Raw genomic sequence first — 20,550 nt, 5'->3', positions numbered from 1 at the left:
TTTTTCTTTGACTGTTTCATTTGGGACTTTGAGCTAGAGGCATAGAATGTTTCTGCAAACTTTTCAAAAACAATATCTGTAAAAGCATTTTTTTTTTCAAGAATTAAATTAGTTAGAACTTTGCAAACAAAGTGTGAAATTGTATAGTTACATCTTTTTTAACTATCTGCTGTGTGAAAAATGACTTATTATTACTATTATTAAAGTTGTGATGTGTATCTATTTTAGCTTATATGTGTCATCATAATTCATTTCTTCTGTATGGTGCACTTGATAACCCCACTCAAGCCCGTTGGAATCTTGTCACACACATAAGCATTGGCTTTTCATGCTTAATAATAGTCATATTTGGAATATGTGGCTATGTTACATTTACTGGTTTAGTGCAAGGTAAGGAAAAGTTTATTAATGCTGTTAACTTTTAAACCAAATGTGTAATGTTTCTTCAACATTAATTTTACAGCATGAATTTTCATTTTAGGCGATCTACTGGAAAACTTTTGTATGAGTGATGATTGGGCCAATGCTGCTCGTTGGATTTTTACCATTACCATAATGTTGACATATCCTATAGAGTGTTTTGTCACAAGAGAAGTATGTGTAATATGTAGATGATTGATATGTATTTGAAGAAAATTGCAAATTTTAGGCCTCCTGCTGGACACCTATTTTTTTTTTAATTTGGATAAATATTTTTGTGGCACATGTGCAGCTATAGGGACAACGTTTTATCAGCATGACATTTTGAAGTCCCGCCCCCCTTTTTTTTCCGATTTGGGCTAGTTCATAGTGCTGTTTCACACTTTCAAGGCTCAAGTCAGCACAGTTTATCATTGTTCAAAGTATATAAGACTTTTTTTTTTACAATTGTTTTGACCTAAAAGGAAAAATATAAGACGGTGTGTGACTTGAAGCATCAACTTTCTTGTTTTTTGGGACACCCTAATATAGACACCTACAGTGGTCACCGCTTATATGAATCACATTTGTTCTAAACAGTTTTGATTCCATAAAGCGGCTAATTCAATAAAGCTGAATTTTATTGCTTTTGACAGTAGTTTGTTTTGACATTGTAGTATAACAACTTGAATCGATTTGTATCCAGAAAATTGAAGTAATTTTGACTAAAACTAGTTTTTTTAAGTTTTAATGAATTGTGATAAATAGTTTTGTTGAGTTCAGAAAATTTTGGAAAATTGATACATAATAGGTCATTGATGTACCTACAACAAAGAGGTGCAGAAGAAGGATTTTCAATGGAAATTTTCCTTTTGTAATATAAAAGAAATAAGTTTGCTAATGTGGAACTGAAATTAGCTCCCATTGCAATGCCATTAATCTAAAAACTTGAATTAGCGTTTTTGAAAAAAAATATTGAAGACACAAAATTTGAAAATATCTGAAATAGAGAAATAAAGTTCATTGAGTGGAATATTGGTGAAAAAGTGTTCAAAATCAAATGTTTCTAGGCAGTTTATATCAAGCATAATCAGTAAATAATCACTTCTACCCTTGCTGTAAATTGCTGCTTTTGTTTTTCCTTTTACTCATTATTATTATTCTTAAAAATTATTTTAAAACTTGTTATTTTGCTTGTAATATATATATATATATGTACACTATATGACCAAAAGTATTGGGTTACTTTCAAAAATTCACATTTTAAAAGACTTCTCGAGAAATAAAAGACCAATTGCTTTGTAACTTTTGTCACATAAAATGTATGTTCTAGCTATCATTTCCAGTGAAAGTTACATCACCCATGCGTTTAAGGGACTAGCAACAAATTTAGGAAAACAAAAATGTTTTTTGATCATCGTTCATCATAAATAGCTGAGAATTGGCTGTAAATTGAAGGAATTGGGAACCTTACTATGCACAATTGTGTTACGTACTTTCAAGATAATATCACTGATATTCATGAAGAAGTAAGCATTTCTTTCAGAGCTACGAATTTTATTTGAAGGATTTTGGCTCATGACGTTTAAAGTTTTCTATCAAAGCTTACCAAACTTTCAGAAAACTTGACAACACGCGAGAGAAGTGTAATGTTAAAAATTAAAAGTAAAATGTTGAAAATTTGATTAAATATGAAAGTTTAAAGCAATTAATTTTTCTCTGTGCATGCGTGAAAGATAGCAATTCATAACTTTTATTACCTGAACCCCAACTAAATTCTACAACTCACAATAAAATTTCAGTTCAATATCTTAAAAATTCAAAAAGTTATCAGCATTCTAATAAGCTGAATTTGAATAGTTCTTGCACAGACAAGGAATCATGAGGGTTCGTCTGTTTTTATCACGAATCACACTGAGCGATTGCAAGGAAATGTTGCAAACTTGCGAACAACCCCTAACGAGTCGTCGCCTATCCAAGATCCATTCATATTCAGCTCATTATATCGCTGATAACTTTCTGAATTTTTAGGATATTAAACTGGAATTTTATTATGAGTTGGAGAATCTAGTTGGGGTTTGGATTGTGAAAGTTATAAATTGCCATCTTTCGCACATGCGCAGAGAAAAATTAATTGCTTTAAACTTTCATATTTAATCAAATTTTCAACATTTTACTTTTAATTTTTAATATTACACTTATCTCACGTGTTGTCAAGTTTTCTGAAAGTTTGGTAAGCTTTGATGGAAAACTTTAAACGTCAGGAGTCAAAATCCTTCAAATAAAATTCGTAGCTCTGAAAGAAATGCTTACTTCTTCATGAATATCAGTGATATTATCTTGAAAGTACATAACACAATTGTGCATAGTAAGGTTCCTAATTCCTTCAATTTACAGCCAATTTTCAGCTATTTACGATGAACGATGATCAAAAAACATTTTTGTTTTCCTAAATTTGTTGCTGGTCCCTTAAACGCATGGGTGATGTAACTTTCAATGGAAATGATAGCTAGAACATACATTTTATGTGACAAAAGTTACAAAGCAATAGGTCTTTTATTTCTCAAGAAGTCTTTTAAAATGTGAATTTTTGAAAGTAACTTTATTTAATTTGTTCTTAATTGTTATATTTGTTAATTTGAAAGTCTTATTGCAGGTCTTTGAAAATGCTGTGTTCAAAGAAAAGGAATCTTCCCTTTTTAGACATTCAATTGTTACTGTAGCTCTTGTAACTATTACTTTTGCACTGTCAACTCTTACTGATTGCCTTAGCATTGTATTAGAGCTCAATGTAAGTTCACATTTAAATATTTTCTGACTCATTGACATTACTTTTGTTAGTGACCCACATAAAGTTTGAATCTTTTTTTTTTTTGATTAGGAAGTATGTTTACTTAATCACTTCTTGAAGCATTCCTTTTACTCTTGGAGAGTTAAATGATCTTTTTTTCTTTATTGTGGATGGAACGTACTAGATAATGTATGAAAGAGAGTATAAAGTGGGGGTTCTACTGTATTTGCTATCTTCAAAAATTACAAAAATATTTTAATTCAAAAATATTTAACATTTAATGAAATAACTGATAATATCCAAGTTTCTTAAATATTCTATTATTCCAGACCAACCCTGTGCTAAATACAGTAGACCCTCGTTTTACGCAGGTTTATTTTATGCGGTTTCGACTATACGCGGTTTAAGATTTGACACCTTTATTTTACTTTAAGCGGATGAGTTTTGCCTTTACGCGGATGCGGCAATGCAAACAGATAACATTTCCCCTCTTTCAAAACCCAAACTCCTAAAGATTGCAGATTACACGTAATCAACTGCCTTTTGGCCTGCTAATAATCGAGCTTGGGCTACTGGAAACATTTTTTATGCAATTAATTCCAGAGCTCTTTCCAGAAGTAAAGATATTAAACTAACACAGTTTGGAACTCACTGGAAAAACAGCTTTTAGGAGTGATAAAGGAGGCCAAAACCAATGAGGATACCGACTAGGGATGCGTCGTTCATGAATGAGCGGGTCAAAAAGAACGAATCTTTAAAATGAACAGATCGGTTCGTTCACGTAAAAAATGAACGCCCGTTCTTTTGAACAGTGAGCATTTTGGAACATTGTATTGATGTTCCTGCGATAAAATCGTTTTTTTTTTTTTTAATTACAGTCATCTTTAAATTTTGAACTCTTGATCAAACTCAAATTTCCTTTTTCTAAATACAGTACAATATATTCATTTCAAACCTCTTTATTTTCTACAAAATACCTTTTATCACTTTTCTGGGGATCCTTTTGTCTTCTATAACATCCCTATCAACTACGATCTATATTAATTTAGCTTCATTTTCAACTTGGTAGGTGACATCCAAGTCGCTTGCTTATTCAAGATTCAATGTCCAGATATTTTTAATAAGTATTATTACTGTCTAGGTTTTTTTCCTCCCATTTAATTAGTGTTGCGTTTTTTTTTTCTGTTCTCATTGGTAGTGTGGAATAATTTTGAAACTCTCTAATATTTAGGCGATTCTTTTTTTAAATAAAGTTATCCGTTTCCTCAGCTAAGCTACCGATTATATTTGTTGTGTGTCACTCCCCTCCTCCCCCCTGCAAACTTGAAAAACAAAATTATTAATCAAAATGAACACGAACATGCAAATATGAAATTCATACAATTTTCAGCAACAACAACATTTGTGTAAAAACGAAATTTTATGTTATAACTTTATGTACAAAAGACAACTATAAACTATGAACACTTTCTATATAACTTTCCCTAGACGCATATGTGTAGGCAGTTGAGGTCAAAAAAGTAAGGGGATTGAGTGTGTATGAAATTGATGGTCCCTTAATTATTTCAAACAGATCTTGAACACAGGGAAAGTTAATGGGACCAGTTTTTTGGTAAAGAAAAAGTCACTACTAGGTCTAAGCATTGATAAATGGACATAATCCTGAGTACAGAATTCGTTCCATGATGTGGGGTGTTAAAGTCCGGAAAATTTCAAATTTGTTGTTTTAAAAATGCATTTTAGCTTCATATTTTTCGAAAACTTGCAATTCCACTTTGCATGTCACCCGCAGACCACTGACACCGACGGAGGACCCCCCCTGCCCCCACCCCATTGAGACGCCTTTGCTACATAGCTGTGTAGCTGGAAAAAAAACTATTTCAAGGAATGCACCTCTTTCTTTTGATAAGATGTCATGGTTGACAAATGTTGGTTTTAGAATCAAAAAAGGTCAATTTCAACAGCTTAAGCAAGTATTCATTTAAAACGCAGATGTTTACTTTTTTTAAAAAATCTTGAAACCTGTGTACAATAAATTGGCTGGAACTACGTTGATTCTTTTTAAATTAATACCATCTTGTCTTTTTCCAAATCATATTCTGAATTGCTTTCAAGAACATTAGTTTTGTATTTACTTCAACATTTGCTTTGCAATATATCAGGAAATGCTTTTGCCTTGTTTACTCGCTGACTTGCGATGCATTTCAAAACCTGTGACCCTATGAGGCTTCTTTTAAGGTATGCTCATGGGCGTCGCGGCCCGGGATGGGGGGAGGCGGATGTTCTGGACACCCTCAATAATTTAGAGTCGGGCAATTTGTTAAGATAAAATCCATTATTTCGATCGCAACACATGATACACTATTTGTACTGCAGTTGTGAAATGTTCAGGCTGGCTTGAGTTGTGAAATGTTTAATTATTACTAATGTTCACCTAGTGGTCGAAATTTGACCATATTCATTACTAAATATTTGAGAAAACTTATATGAATTTTACTGTTTCTAACATTTTTATTTTTACTCTTCGTTTTATACATTCGTTTTTATACATTCGTTTACTGTACATCTGGGAACACATAATTTTTACATGTACTCACAATACCAAACAGCAATAATTTATTCCAATTTTGTTTTCTGTACATGGCGTAGCATAGCCAATTAATAACACTTTTGCACCAAAAAAAAAACAATAGAACCAAAGCTTTTTGTATGTTAATCTCAAGATAAACGAATGGAAGGGGGTATTTCGAAAATTGAGAAATTGGCGTAGTCGTCGAATTTTCCTCATGAATAATTTTATTTTGGATACCATATTCCCTTGTAATAACCTTATGCAAATATATATTCCTCTACTCTTTTTTCATGTTTGCAAAGGGAAAACATTTCTGCCACTGGCATTGGTGCCAAAAATTTGTTGCCAACGGATAAAAATCCCAATTTCTACATTATTGAAATCTTCCCAAATGATCTGATACTGCAAAACTCAGTTTATGCATAAAACTTCTGTATTTAAAAACGTCTTATAAAAAATCCACTATCATTGATTAAGTTATCTTCATCTTTGCTATTAGAGTTTTATAGTCAAATGAACCAACCCTACTGATGAAGAACTGTCACTTCAAATGTACGTGGGTATGATGTGCAGAGAGATTAGCTTTTTTAAATGAACGAAGTCGTTCAAATGAACAAGTTGAATGAACAGACCAAAAGAATGAACGATCCTCTGATGAACGGATCATTAAAAAGAACAACACTGCCCACCTCTAATAACGATGTCAGTGACGCACAACCAAAAACGTTCATATTGAAAATTTTGAGCCATTCCTAGACATTAGAAATGATCTTTCTGATTTGTTAGAGAAGGAAGATTCTATCATAGAAATGTGTTGCAAGTGATCATTGATGCATTAATGCTCTGCAAAGAATTACAGAGAAAATTTCTTAATGACTGCCAAAATACTATCATAGCCAGCTCCTCTTTATAAACAGGACACGAAATTAATTTATGTTTTCTTTATGCATGTTGTGCATAAAAGTCGATATAAGTACACATTAAACTTATTATACAATTATTCATCACTAGAATGAAGTATTTTTTTGTCTACGGAACCAAACCCCTATTTTAACACTAATATTACACTGTAAAAAAATTCCGAAACGTTACTGGGTATTTCCGTGCCACGTTTCGGGATTTTAATGGTTTTTATCCACTTCTTGGAAAAATTAAGTATTCTTGTCAAAAAGTTTCCTGAATTGCTACGAGCTGCAAGAATGCAGACTTTTCACTGTTGTGAAAAATATTTTTAGCTCCCAGTTTAAAGATTAACTGAACGTATTTATAAAGTGTATCGGCTTTGCTCTAAGTACGCCCCGTCCATGCTAATTAAGCTCCCAAAGGAAGCGTAAAAGTGTGGACTGCGTTGCTTTGCAAGAGTTGCTGGCAAGTAAAATTCTCGTAACTTACTTGCAATTCTGGCATAGCTTTGGCTATGTTTGCAATAATGCTCGTTCAACTTCCTTGATAAATCAGAATGATGTCAAGATATTATTTCCACAGACACGACTGGTTTTGAACGGGAAGATTTCTTAATTTTTCAGGAGGCTTCCAGGATAATATCAGGAAGGTTACTGAATTTTAGTGGAAAAAGTTCCTGGAATTTGCAAGATATGTTACTGGCAGATAATGGGTACATCAGCTGCCCATTACTTTCCTGGAATGTTTCTGAATTGTATTTACAGTGTAGGTCTCAATTTACGTGGAATGTAACTGCCACGTAAAACGAGGGTCTACTGTATATAAGATGTGTAAAATCCTCTCTTTATGAAATGATCTACAATAAATAACACTCTCATTATTTGTGTGCTTTGTTGCTTTGAATGTATTAATCTTTAACCATTTAGACTTGTCTTAGTTAATTTTACTTATACCTTTGCAGAAGTTTGATAAAATACTTGATTAAGAAATGTTGTTTGTTTTTACTCAACTCATATTTTATTTCTTTTATTTTTCTTCAATACTTTTGGTAAATGAGAAAACAGCTTCTTTAATTCATTTGCTTATACTAATATTAATTAACTTTTTATTTCTGTAGGGTGTTTTAGCTGCTGTTCCTCTTGCTTACATTTTGCCAGCTGCTGCATACATCAAAGTTACAGAAGGAAAACTGCTTTCGTGGGAAAAGGGTCCTGCTGTTTTCCTTGCTATTGTGGGTGTTATTATTGCTTTAACTGGAACAATAAAAGCTATTTTTGATATGGTTCATGGTATTTCATGCAGTCATGGTGCTGAAATGTCATACTGTGTTACAAATGCAACTTTTCTGAAAAATGCAACTCTACCTGACTAAAATCTTATTGTTGTTAAGGTTGTACCATATGTAATGACATTTTAAATGATCTTTTTTCAGGGACACATGCAGCTGAATCTAGTTTTTTAATTGTTATTTTGATAAAGTATATTTACTTGTTTTATTTCTTTGTTGTATTTTTTGTAGTCACATGTGTTATAATTCTGCTTTGAATGTTAAGTAATTTTAAATTATTGAAACATCAGAAATAATTTTGTTGAGTTAAATTACTTAAAGATTAGATGCTATTCAATTTGCACGTGTGTGTAGTTCTAATTTTTCTGTGATACTAGTTACTTTCACATTTAAAATGTAAAGGCAAATTAATGTTAATGTGGAGGTAGCTTTCATATGTCAGTATGCTATAAAGGTTTGTTTTTTCATTCATGTAATTTTATCAACAGATATAATGCAAGAGAAAGATTGTTTCTCACCTTTGGTTTATCAAGAGATAAGTTTTTAAGACTAATTCATTTCTTACCTCATATTCTTGTTTACAAAATTACAGAAGTAAACAAAAATATGGAAGTATTTAATATCTATTCAATTTAAATAAATTAGAATTCAGTTATTCAATCAGGAAAATTAAGGTTGTTTGTAAAAGCAAATATTCAAAAAGCATATGCATGAAACATTATAAGTAATTGTGAAATACTCTATACACATTAATGATAATTATAAAGCAGAACCTTCATGTTCAATTACTCAGCCATACATTAGTCAGGGGTGCCACCCCCCCAAAGAGCAAGAACGCACTCCCCTTAATATCAAGAACACCCCCCAAAGCTAGCTCCCCCCAAATAAGAAAAATACCCCTTAAAACACCTCCTTAAAAATTTCAATGCCTCCACCCTTCAATTTATCTGCTCTAAAAATGATTGTAAACCTCTCCTAACAGTCTAATTATTGTTTCCCACCTTTTGGGGGATTCTATTTTATTTCAAACAAATTTAAAAATATTCACAATATATGTAAAAGTCAAGTAAGAAAATTTTCACTTACCTCAAAGGAAAAAAAGTCATTAAGCAGTTTAAATGAGTTTATTTTTCATTTCAGAAAAATAGCACCTATGGTTGACAACAAGATACAACATTGATAGAACCATTTAGGAATAACTCTTCTTTCATCTTTTTAAGTATCATCTTTTAAGTCTTTACTAATTTTAAGTCAAATCATCTTTTTAAGTATCATATCTGTTTTACATGAATGAATGGTATTCCTAAGTAAAAGGAAAATAATTTTGTAAATATTTTGAAATCAAATTATTGCTGTTTGAAGTATAAACCTCAGAAATTTAGGGTGATAAGAGAGTTAAAAAAATCTAGGAGTTTTTTAAACAAAAGAAAGTTTTAGCTGCATACTGAGTATTTTCTCTTTTACCAAAATATTGTGATAGAAATATGTATGCAATATCAAATCATACCGGTTAAATTAACTAAATATATAAACAAATACTACTTTTAATTTCACATTAATTACTTTTGTATGTTAGTCATTATTTAAGTTGTTATTGATGAGAAAAGAATTGAAAAATTCAATTTCAAAAAACTGTATGTCTCGGTGTGTGTATCTGTGAATAATATAGTTTTGTTTGTGTTTTTGAAGCTTATTTAATTGATGCATATTTTTAAATTTTTTTTATTGTAAATATTGTTTATGTTTCAAGGTAGATTTCAAGGTAAAGAGTTTTGTTTTTATTTATAATTTTTTTCTTGAAGCACTGTTAATCTATTTATTTATTCCATAATAGACTTGACAGTTCATGCATGGAATGCAAATTTTGATCTAATTTCTTTTTTTTTTACCATGAACTTGTGTTCAGATTTCTTTCAAAGACGAATGGCATTTTCTACATATTGTAACAATGTTAAGTTTATTAGTGGGTAATTTTCAATACTGTGATTGTCTAAACTTGTTTTCTGAATATCTGTAGAATTGTGTATGCTGTATTTGTTTGTTACATTTATTATAATGTTTGTTGAATTATGATGTTGTAGTGATATTCAACCAAAATTGTTGGGGTTTATCTGTTCAAATACTTTAAACATGAAATATAAAATTGATCAGATTTTTAATGAATGACATACAATAGACTAATGATCAGAAATTATATTTAAGATGTTGAATTTCTCATGCTCCAGTCAAAATTTCAAGTACCAAAAAAGTTTTTTTCTTTTTTTTTCTTTGGTTCGGGCCGTTAGTATTTTTGCCATAGTGGAAAAAGTTTTTTAACAAAAATTTAAGATTTTAGTTGCTGAAATACTAAAAGAGATTTTCTTGCATAATTTTATGGATTCTGGTAAAGTACCTGAATTTTGAAGAACTTGTGCCAGTTCAATCTGTCTCTTTAGACCGATTGAATTGGCACAGAATATAAAACAGAAAAGAAAATACAGAAAAAATTTAAGTAAAACTACATGTAGTTTTGAACATCAGGCAGTACTCATGCTCATTTTCTTTCTTTTATCCCCTTAAGTGGCATCAGTATATATATATATATATATATTTGCATCCCCCCTCCTCCCTGAACTATATAATTTAATGGAGCTCTGTGTTAATTCCAATCTTGAAATAATTAACGTTCTGTTGAAACTTGCAAGGTGCTTTGTTGAATCTCTCTCTGTGATTTGTGCAATTCGTGCATTGGAGCAATGTTGAATGATTTGGCTCTGGTTATATTCATCAAATTTGCCTAGTCATGGCCTACTAGGCCAACTTCTTTAATGTGAAAATAAACAGTTTGATTGCACACAGACATTATTTTGTACTAAGTTTGTAATTTTAGTTGGAATATATACATGGTGATTTTTTAATTGTCTTTCTGGTTATTGTGAGCAGAATGTGCTTGAGTAAGAAAATGTGTTTAGTCCAGATCAGACTGCTTACAGAAATAAAAATAGCCCTTCATCAACCTTTTTGGCCTAAAATAATTATGCTTGCTTATGAAATGGATTGTGTACATTTTTTTTTTTTTTTTTTTTTTTTTTTTTTTTGGTAATGATTGCAGCTCGAAACTGCATTATTTCTTCCTTTTACACTATTCTTTCAATTTCAGGTTTCATATTTTCATAGCTTACTTTTGCTACAAAATATTGTACAAATTTTGAGCACAAAAAAATATCGTTCTGAAATCAAAACAGTTTGTATTTATATTTTGTCATCAAAATACAGATATAAATTAAAAGCATAAAGGTGTGATGATGTTTTGGAAAGAAGATTGAAAAATATTTCTTCAGTGATAATTTTGCTTATTGAAAAGGAATTTCAATTGCATTTGTATAAACTCAGACCAAGAAAAACCCTCAGGTTTTTGTCCCCCCCCCCCCTCAGTATAACTATATGCACCTCTTTAATTCATTTTTACTGAATAGCAAATTGCCTATGTATTAAATATTTTGCAAATCAGGCATAAAAATGAAAAACATATTTTAAACACTTATGCTTGAATTGCAAACAGTTTTGTTTTATATGCTTTTTATATCAATTTTGCCGTTTTTTTCTCAACCCATGAAGAGTATTTGAAAACTAATTGTTGAAGGAAAATGTAGTGTGATGCAAAAAAGTGAAAAAATATTTTCTGCATCGCTGTGTTGTTCTTTCACACAGGTTCAGTTTCACACAAGTGTCAACACTTGGTTTTAGAGATGATTGAATCAACTTTAAGATTTTTTAAAACATGAAAAAACAAGGAAGAGGAAAAAAGTGTCTCATCAGATGCTGCTCCTGAAAATTAATTTTTTTCTAATCTATAAACAAATATATATAAATGGATAGATAGATACAAAGATATTTTTAACTCCTTTAGAAGCATATTTCATGCATTGAAAATTGGAAATATGCCTCAAAAATATAGTGAAGCGTATTTTAACCCCTTGTATTTTTAAAGCAATTTGACTTTTTTAATTATTACTTTTAAATGTAACATTCCAAATTGGTGGTTCTCAACTTTTTCACTACTTGGGACCACTTTGTACCCTTCCAAAACCTAAGCGGACCACATATGATAGAAATAATATTTTCATAATAGTTATATATTGGGTGAAATAAGATGAATCCAAAAGTTTTTTTTATAAATTTAATTACAACTATGAAAATGATCTAGATTAATTTTCACTAGCTGTTCAAGGACATGATAAAAATTTCTTGCAGAGTACAGGTTGAGAAGCATTGCTATAGGGAAAGAAGAAGCAGCCTCCATTTGCACTGAACGGTTTGTATGCTGATTACTGACTTAGTGCCTTTGCATTTACTTTTTATCTTACTGTACTTCCAATTATAAAAGAATTCTTTGTGTTTTAGATTAATTTTGACTAAATAGCTGAAGTATTATTACTTCTTCACATTCTCAATTTAGTTGCTAAAATTTTACGTCAAATCAACTTTGTTTTTAGCTATTGTATTATCTGTGGATTATACAGGGCCACAGATTTTACCCTGTTTTTTTACGGGTCAATTTTAGGATCTGTGGATTATACAATGCCACAGGAAAATGCTACTTACTCTGCTGTCAGTTTGGTTGGGAGCATTGAAGCTAGAGGTGGCCAAAAAACACTGTTCTTCACAGATTAGCACCAAAATGAAAGACAAATTGATCCTAGATTCCAATCAATATACATTAGAACCATTCACATGCACCTTTTCTTCTCCGGAAAAAACTTGCTTTAAACCGCATTCCCAGGTAAATGTGGATCTTTCTTCCTCCTGCTTTCTACTGGAGTAAGTGCTGGATTTTTACCCAGAATGCACTATGCTAAACGAGTTTGTTTATTTGCTCTGTATAGCCACTAAGAATGCCGGGCAGAACCACTTTGTCAGATACAACTGTACAACCACTTTTCACATGTGAATGGTGAATTTTCAAACCGGGTTTTCCAGAGCGGAAGTGAGAATTGCTACGTGCAAGAGTTTCATGTGAACGAGGCTATTAGGTAAGAAAATTGATTCTGGTATTTTTTGCTGTGGTTCACTATGCAGAGAAAAACACCACACATGGAACTGTACCGTTAGCTGTTAACGTGAGGAATGTTTTGAAACCAAGTTGAATAAATGAATAAGTAAAGTAAAATAAATAACTGCAAAATTTATATATATCGTTTTAACCTTAATTTTGAAATTGCGTTTCAAAATTTTCTGTGATTTTTCCCAAAAATTCTCTTATTTGCGCAGTACAATAATAACAAGAATTACTTGTTTTTGCATTTTAATTTAATGTAAGGAAATAAAAATTTCTCACAATCAATTTAGGAAACACTTTTTTTAATTCCTAGATTTTTTTTTTTTGTGAAAAAAAAAATCGCCAGTTAACGAAAATTTTTTACAAATTTTGAGGGAACCGTTGGCCCGAAATGGTTGAGAAATGCTGTTCTCATAAGCTGCTGGTGCACCAAAAAAGTGGGAGATCAAAAGAAGGGGGTGGGATTAAGAAGCGTGGCTCCTGAAGCTGGTTTGTTTTTTAATTGGGCTTAGTTATGCAAATACGCATGTGATGACCAGTAACAGGCTTGGGGTCCAGCTAGACTAGTTCTAGTCAGTTTATTAGTTCTCAATGAAGATCAAAAGATTTCTTAAAGCTATCTACCCCTCTTACGGCCTATTCCTGTAAGCTGTTTCCAAGTGGCCACAACCCTACTAAATTACATAATTTTTTCTATTTTCAAGATATCCTGAGACTTGAATAGCATAAAATAATAATCCCTCATTCTGTTTTCCTTGCAAAAATCTGAGGGTGCAGCTGCCCCCCCCCTTGCCCCCTCATACAAGCCACCTACGGCTGTTATAAATGATAAATTCAAAATATTACACTTCTCTTCTTTATATACACAAGTTCTGACAATAAAGCCCAGCAACTAAAAACTTTACCTTGGTGAATAGTTCTTTCAGATCTTTCAAAAACGCATATCTCTCAGAGGTCATCTTATGCTGCATATTTTCCTACAAACTCTGAAAAATGTATTTGTCTGATGCCTAAAATTTTAGTTTTTGTCAGTCTCTGTATTACCCACAGGGCCACAGTATATTAAATGTAAACCTTACTATTAACTTTGCGTGATTATGTGATTTTGTGTATGTGATTTTTTTCTTTAATTGTGATTTCTCTCCTGTGATATTTGTCTGTTAGTAATTTTCTTTCACGTTTCATGCTTCATGTGATTCAAATAAATTTGTATTGAACATACAAATCAAATGATTGTTATAAGAGTTTTGAAGAATGTAATTCTCAGGACATAAATCTATCTTATTTATTTTTGTATTTTGAGTTTTTTTGATGTATGTTAAAAGCAGAATCAGTTGAATTGAAGATGTACTTAAAGTTGTATTTTAAATATTTAAATTAGAGTTGTTGTAATGCATTATATTCAAGAACAAAAGAGAACTTGTACTGATGCTTGTATTTTTTCTTTTTTAATCTTTGTCAGAAATTTTTTTAATTGACAAATAATTCTTTATACTGATCTGATCTAAATTTGCATTGTTCATCGGTTAATATTAAAATCACTGATGCCAGCAGTCTCAGATAGATAATTTCATCGGAAAATGTTTATATTTCTGCTTTATTAAAGTTTTGAAAACTGAAAATTTTCAGCAGATTTATTTCTATATTTCTTTAAATTAAATTGCGAAACATTATTTGCTGAATGGTAACATTTTCTGAACAATATTTGAAAAGAAATTAATTTATGATTTAATGTACTCTTTGTCTTTCACTCTATTTTTCTTTATTTAATTAATTTTTATTGCTCCCTTATCCGTGAAGTTTAATTAAGCACTGTGTTTTATTTTCACAATACTACTTCGATCTTATGCCTGTGCTGATAAAAATGCTTAGAAAATTAGCTCTATTCCCCAAAAATGTTTCATCTATGATTTTCTTGTAAAAATATGTGTCAATGTATTTCATTTAAAAAGATGTTACAGACCCGCCTCATTGGAATTTCGTTCTCATTGACTTAATTGCTTAATTAAAGAAGTTCAGAAAAAAAATCAACTGAGCAAACTGATGATTATCACTTTAATTCACATTAGTGGCTACAACTCCTGACATTAAATTATGCGTAATGCATCAGAAAGTGAAATCCATTTCAAATACTTCCTCATTGTAGGCATTTTTGAGCTATCTTGGCTCTTTTGAGGGAATGTGTATAAAACAGTTAAGTGTATTAGTGAGTTATCTTATTCATAAATGGAAAAATATAAAGATTAATGCAAATATTCAGCAATCATTTTATGCTAAGATTTACATGTGCTCTGCAGTTTACCTTTTTGATAAATTTTCATGTTAAATGGACTATGTATTTTGTCAAAATCATTGTATGGTTAATGTTTTCATTTTTTTTTTTTTTTTACCTACATAAAGTGTGATATTGTTAATAATTTTATTTGCTTGAGAAAATTATAATACTAATTCATTTTATTTAAAATGAAATATATTGTGTTTCAATTTAGTGAAATTAAATGTTAATCGCATAAAATCTTGTACTGAAAGATTTTTAAAACTTTTTTTAAATGGTTAATTATAAAATGCAAAATTTAGAGTATGCTTTTTTAATTCTTTCATTTTTGTCACAATGTATACAATGTGGCACTTTTAACAAGAGTCTGTTTCTCGATAGTACTTTTTTCAAATAGTTTTTAGCAGAAAATCATTTAGTTTCTTTAGAAGCAGTTTTTTCTTATTTGTTTTTTTTTTTTTTTTTTTTTCTAGTGAAAAGAATGTTTAATTCATTAATGACTTTGTTCCATTTTGCATGAAGAATATAAAAAATACACTCAGAACTGTCATAACTTCATTATTGTGTGGATGTATGTAATTTATTTTTTTTTTCTTGTAACTTATTTAAGAATTTCTTCTGCATTTACTAAGTCTTTTTTTAACAGCATTGAAGCTGTTATTTGTGCTGACTTTAATAATGTATAATAATTAATATTCATGGTTATTTTTTTTCACTACATATTTCTTTAAAAATGATCTGAATATTATTACTATGTACTACATGAAGTTAAAGATTAACAAATTAACAAAGTTAGACACACAGGAACATGTTTCTTCCCTAAGTTTAGATTTAAAGATATACAAACTAACATGCTACGTTTACCTGTTATGAAAAATTTGAAGACTTAAGGAAGAATTGTCTCATTACAATCTTTTTTAATACCATTAGTAAAACTTGACCTTATTAAGAACGTTTTTTAAGAGAGTGAGTGATATAATTTGTTAAACGAAAATCATATCAAGAAATAGATAAGTTTTAAACACTTCTAGAGTGTAAAGACTGGAGTTAAGTTGAGGAAGATTTGTTTTGATCATATTTACATTTGAAACAGTTCCTGTTGTTCTGTTTTTTCATAGTTTACATTTATGTGTAGAATTTAGAAGGGTGTAAAAGTTTTGTGTTTTTAAAGTATCTAATAATGTGTATTCATGCATTTCATTCTATTTAAATATTTTATGATAATAAAAGCTTACATAATTTTGTGATGCATTGAAAAATATGTAAACTATTTAAGGATATATGCATATACCTGTAGTTTATACATTGATATTTACTTCATGTAATAAAATTTATGTTAATTGTTACAAAACCTTTTTTTTTGTAGCATACACTAAGAAAACAGAAAGATGGACAATTTATAATTTATTTAAACTACCAAAGATTTTTAACAAATCATACAATAAACAAATATATTTTGAATAAATTAAACATTCTAACATTTTTTCATTTACAGAGTATATATTATGATATGGTTACAAACATTAAAATATTCAAGCTATATATAAATTGTACATTTGATATAAATTACATCTATAATTTTGAAATTCACATGAAACTTTCTGAGTTTTCATGTGAGCTACATAAATATAATGCAATAAAATCTTCTTTCAAGATCAGATTTCTATCTGCATTGAACTGTGATACATTTGAGAAACTTGCTCCACATAGAAAAGTCATACATGTAAAACAGATTTACTAACACAAATAATTGCATCTTCAATTATTTACAACTTTCAGAAGAAAGTAACATTTTGCACGGCAATCTTGGAATGACTATAACTACAAAAATATGTAATTGTTACAATCTCTTTGTGGCTGGATTTTAAAACTTATGCAGAAATAAATATATATCACAAAAAATTTGATTTGAAAATGAGCTTACAAACTTTAAACATATTTTTAAAAATAATTTTATTTCTTGGTATGACATTCTGAACTAAGCACACTGATATTTTAACTACAAAACGTGTGTAATATATTATAGTATTATATATTTTTTAATTTTAAATATAAATGTTTTTGTGATTCTAAGGCCAGTTTAATATATTTAGTAACTTTTATATACACTTTTCTTATAAGTATCTATATATTAAAAAAGAGTTTTGTATAACATTTTACATTCAGCTTAATTCACAGATTTCAATGGATAAAACTCTTTATGTAATGTCAGCTCTTGTATCGTTAGGACAAAGAAAATATTCCAATCTCAAAATTTAAAATCTCAATTACTTCTGCAAAAAATATATATTAGATGTAGTATTTTTATAAATTTATATACAGTCAAAGCAAAAGCATTCATTTCAACCATTCTCAAAAACAGATGCTCAGGAATAAATATTTTGGCACCAAAAATCTACAGCGATTTATCGCAAATATTTATTTGCTAGCACATTTTGATTTATTTAATAGTTTTACTGTAGATTTTTTATCCATTCTTACCACTTATACCAGCATTTTCCTTTGTAAACCCCTATCCGTCTATGATACAGGTATCACAAATTAGTTCACAATTAAGGAAGCATTTGTTGTTATGGAAAAGTTTCTATTTCTGATTATACATTTTATGTTTTAAAGTGCACTTAAACATTTTAAAACTCAGCCTAAGCTTCTAGTCACAACAGCTGAAAATTCTACTCAATAAGACAACTATTCTTATTTCACTTAATTCATTTCTTGCATCAAGATAAAGCTTGTTAGATGACAATGAGTATTAATTACTTAACTTAAAAGGCTTACTTAATATAAAATGTGTGAATTTGGAGATAAAGCTCTCAAATTGAAACATTTTATCTTTCTTCACTGAATGTATTTTAAAACCCAATTTTTGGTACTTTCCAAAAAAAGAAAATTAGACATCAAAAGAGTTATTTTAATGGGAATGTGAAGTTGGACAAGGAAATATGTTGGTGAATTTCTTGATGAAATATATGGAATGTTTGTCAATTAAAAAAGGTTTGCATTTTGTGGTGATGTTTTCAAAATCTTCACAGTCATCTTACAAGCTATACCATTAAAATGGACATTGATTTTAGTTGAAAAATGCAATTCGTCATTTTCATTAATTAAACATTATTATTAACATGGGGTGCAAAACAGATTTTATTTAAAAACTAATATTATTTATTTTGTAAATGACATATCTCTAATGCTTTTATAAAAAGATATTATTTTGTATAACGTCATCTTAACTATATGTAGTTTCATTGTTACATATATAAATGCTATTTTCTGTTCTTTACTTCATTATAATTTTAGTATTAAAAAATGCGATTTTCTCTAAAAGGCTTCAAAAGAAGAAACGTTAATTGCTAGTGATATCCTTAAATATGTGCAAAACATTCTATTTATAAGAAATGATCAAGTTCCTTTATTATAATTTCAAATTTATTTTAAAACCTTTTATTTTCAGAAAAAATGTATTACATTATTCAGATGATTAGGTATTCCAAGAACTGGATTACTTTTCACCTGAAATATTTATTTAGGGTTTTTTTTTAAATTTTATTCATTTATATTTTTAAAATGTCTGTAAGTTTTTTGAAGCATATGCATAAAATACAGAACAATTACACCTAAAGGAACAACATTAATTTTTGTGTTGATTAAATTTTTATGTTGCATAAATATGTCAAAGTTCAAAGGTATGATTTAGCAAATTGGTTTGTGAGATTTTCGTTCGCTGTTCTGATGAGCATGAGTCATACTATGTATTTGTTATATATAATGTATGTTTCACACATAACACATTTAAAAAACCAACATGATATAATGAAAGTGGTACAAAGTAATTCAAATACAATAGAAAGATATTTAAATCATAAATATATTTGTATATATTTATGTATACATGTAAATTACGAAGTCACATATCTAAACATATTGCTCAAATATTAAATGTAATAAACGTTTTAAAACAATTAACTTTTAAGTACATAGAGAAGCTATGCAACATTAATATTGAAACATTAGAAATAGCATTTATATCTTAAACAAGAACAGTGTTCAATGATTTCTTTAATGTTTGTCACATGATATGATGTAAAATTTCAATCTTGAAAAAAAAAAAGGTCGGAGCTCAACATTTACAACAAATAATTAGTTGAAAATTAAAACAGGTTCTTTTTTGTAGATGTAGTGCTTTTTTCATTGCTGGTATCCTGAATATGAAACATTCACTGTGCATGATCAATGTGTTCTCTACTGTAACACACTATTTATATTCGGTTCTGATAGAGCACCGCAGATAACATGAAACTTTCTATCTCCTTCTGTTGTACGCCATTATAGTTTAAGTAAAAATAAGCTTAAATATGATGAGTATAGTTTTCATTCATGTTTCAATAATGAATATTTACTAACTTAATTCTATAGTAGTTGGCCTATAACTCATCACTTATTGCAGTTCTCTGGACAGGACTTTCTGTATATTTTATGTAGATTTTTGTATAAATGATGATTATCAGCTACCTGTCCTTTGAAGATGACGTGGCCAGTTTCTTCAGAGATCCCAACTTTCATTTCACTGATAAGCCTTCTGCCTGAATATTGCTGTTATTTCTTCTACAGTTTTATTTTTAGTTTCTGGGACGCATTTGTACGTAAACAACCAGAAAATGGCCAATAATGCCGTAAATAATAAGAAAGTGTAGACGCCCAATACGTTCTGAAAAATAAAAAAAATGTGAATTAAATGAAATTAACGTCAAATAAAGATGGATATATTGTGTTAAGTTTAAATGACATAACAGGTAACTTTAAATGATAACAATAATAATTAACTAAGAACCAAACCAATGTGTTGCTGGCATTGCTCATTATCTTCCATCATATTATTTTCATTCAAAAAATGGAAGCTTTAGTATTGGGGTAGTCATTGTATAGTATTTCCTTTTATTATATCCATTTATATCACATTCATACCCCCTCCACAAGCCACAACTTACATAAAGCCTTCTCCAAATACGTGAGGTTGATATACTGAATCTTGTACCTTACTCACACTAATAACTCAGAAGCATAGAAAGAATAGAGGAAATTTGGTTTTTATTTATTTTTTTTTCCTCCTTTATACACGTGATAATTTGTGACCTTGGACAGAAGATTGCAGATTTAGGAACGCTGAAATGAATTTGGTTTCAGTGATATTTGGTGATATTGAATTTTTTTTTTTTTTTTTTTTTTTTTTTTAAGGTGATATTCTTTCCAAGAGAATTATAAGTTTCATTATAGACTACCAATTTTA

The 20,550-nt window shown here is 29.6% G+C and overlaps 2 protein-coding genes across 3 annotated transcripts in view; one reads left to right on the top strand and one right to left on the bottom strand.

The window, feature by feature from the left end:
* Nucleotides 1-8,037, top strand: part of LOC129231660 (putative sodium-coupled neutral amino acid transporter 11) — an 89,096-nt gene extending 81,059 nt beyond the window's left edge. The window contains exons 10-13 of the mRNA XM_054866023.1: nucleotides 229-390; nucleotides 482-594; nucleotides 3,056-3,190; nucleotides 7,783-8,037. Of these exons, the coding sequence (XP_054721998.1) occupies nucleotides 229-390; nucleotides 482-594; nucleotides 3,056-3,190; nucleotides 7,783-8,037 (665 nt within the window). The remainder of the gene's footprint in view (nucleotides 1-228; nucleotides 391-481; nucleotides 595-3,055; nucleotides 3,191-7,782) is intronic.
* An 8,620-nt stretch (nucleotides 8,038-16,657) lies between these two features.
* LOC129231818 (solute carrier family 2, facilitated glucose transporter member 1-like) overlaps nucleotides 16,658-20,550 on the bottom strand; it is a 112,896-nt gene continuing 109,003 nt past the window's right edge. For both annotated transcript variants that reach the window (XM_054866197.1, XM_054866199.1), the window contains exon 11: nucleotides 16,658-19,971. In XM_054866197.1, the coding sequence (XP_054722172.1) occupies nucleotides 19,828-19,971 (144 nt within the window). In that variant the 3' untranslated portion in view covers nucleotides 16,658-19,827. The remainder of the gene's footprint in view (nucleotides 19,972-20,550) is intronic.

The sequence above is a fragment of the Uloborus diversus genome, chromosome 10 (genome assembly GCF_026930045.1).
Source record: "Uloborus diversus isolate 005 chromosome 10, Udiv.v.3.1, whole genome shotgun sequence".
Classification (NCBI taxonomy): domain Eukaryota; kingdom Metazoa; phylum Arthropoda; class Arachnida; order Araneae; family Uloboridae; genus Uloborus; species Uloborus diversus.
The sequence above is the reverse complement of the archived record's forward strand: the minus strand, read 5'-3'. Positions and strand labels throughout refer to the sequence as shown.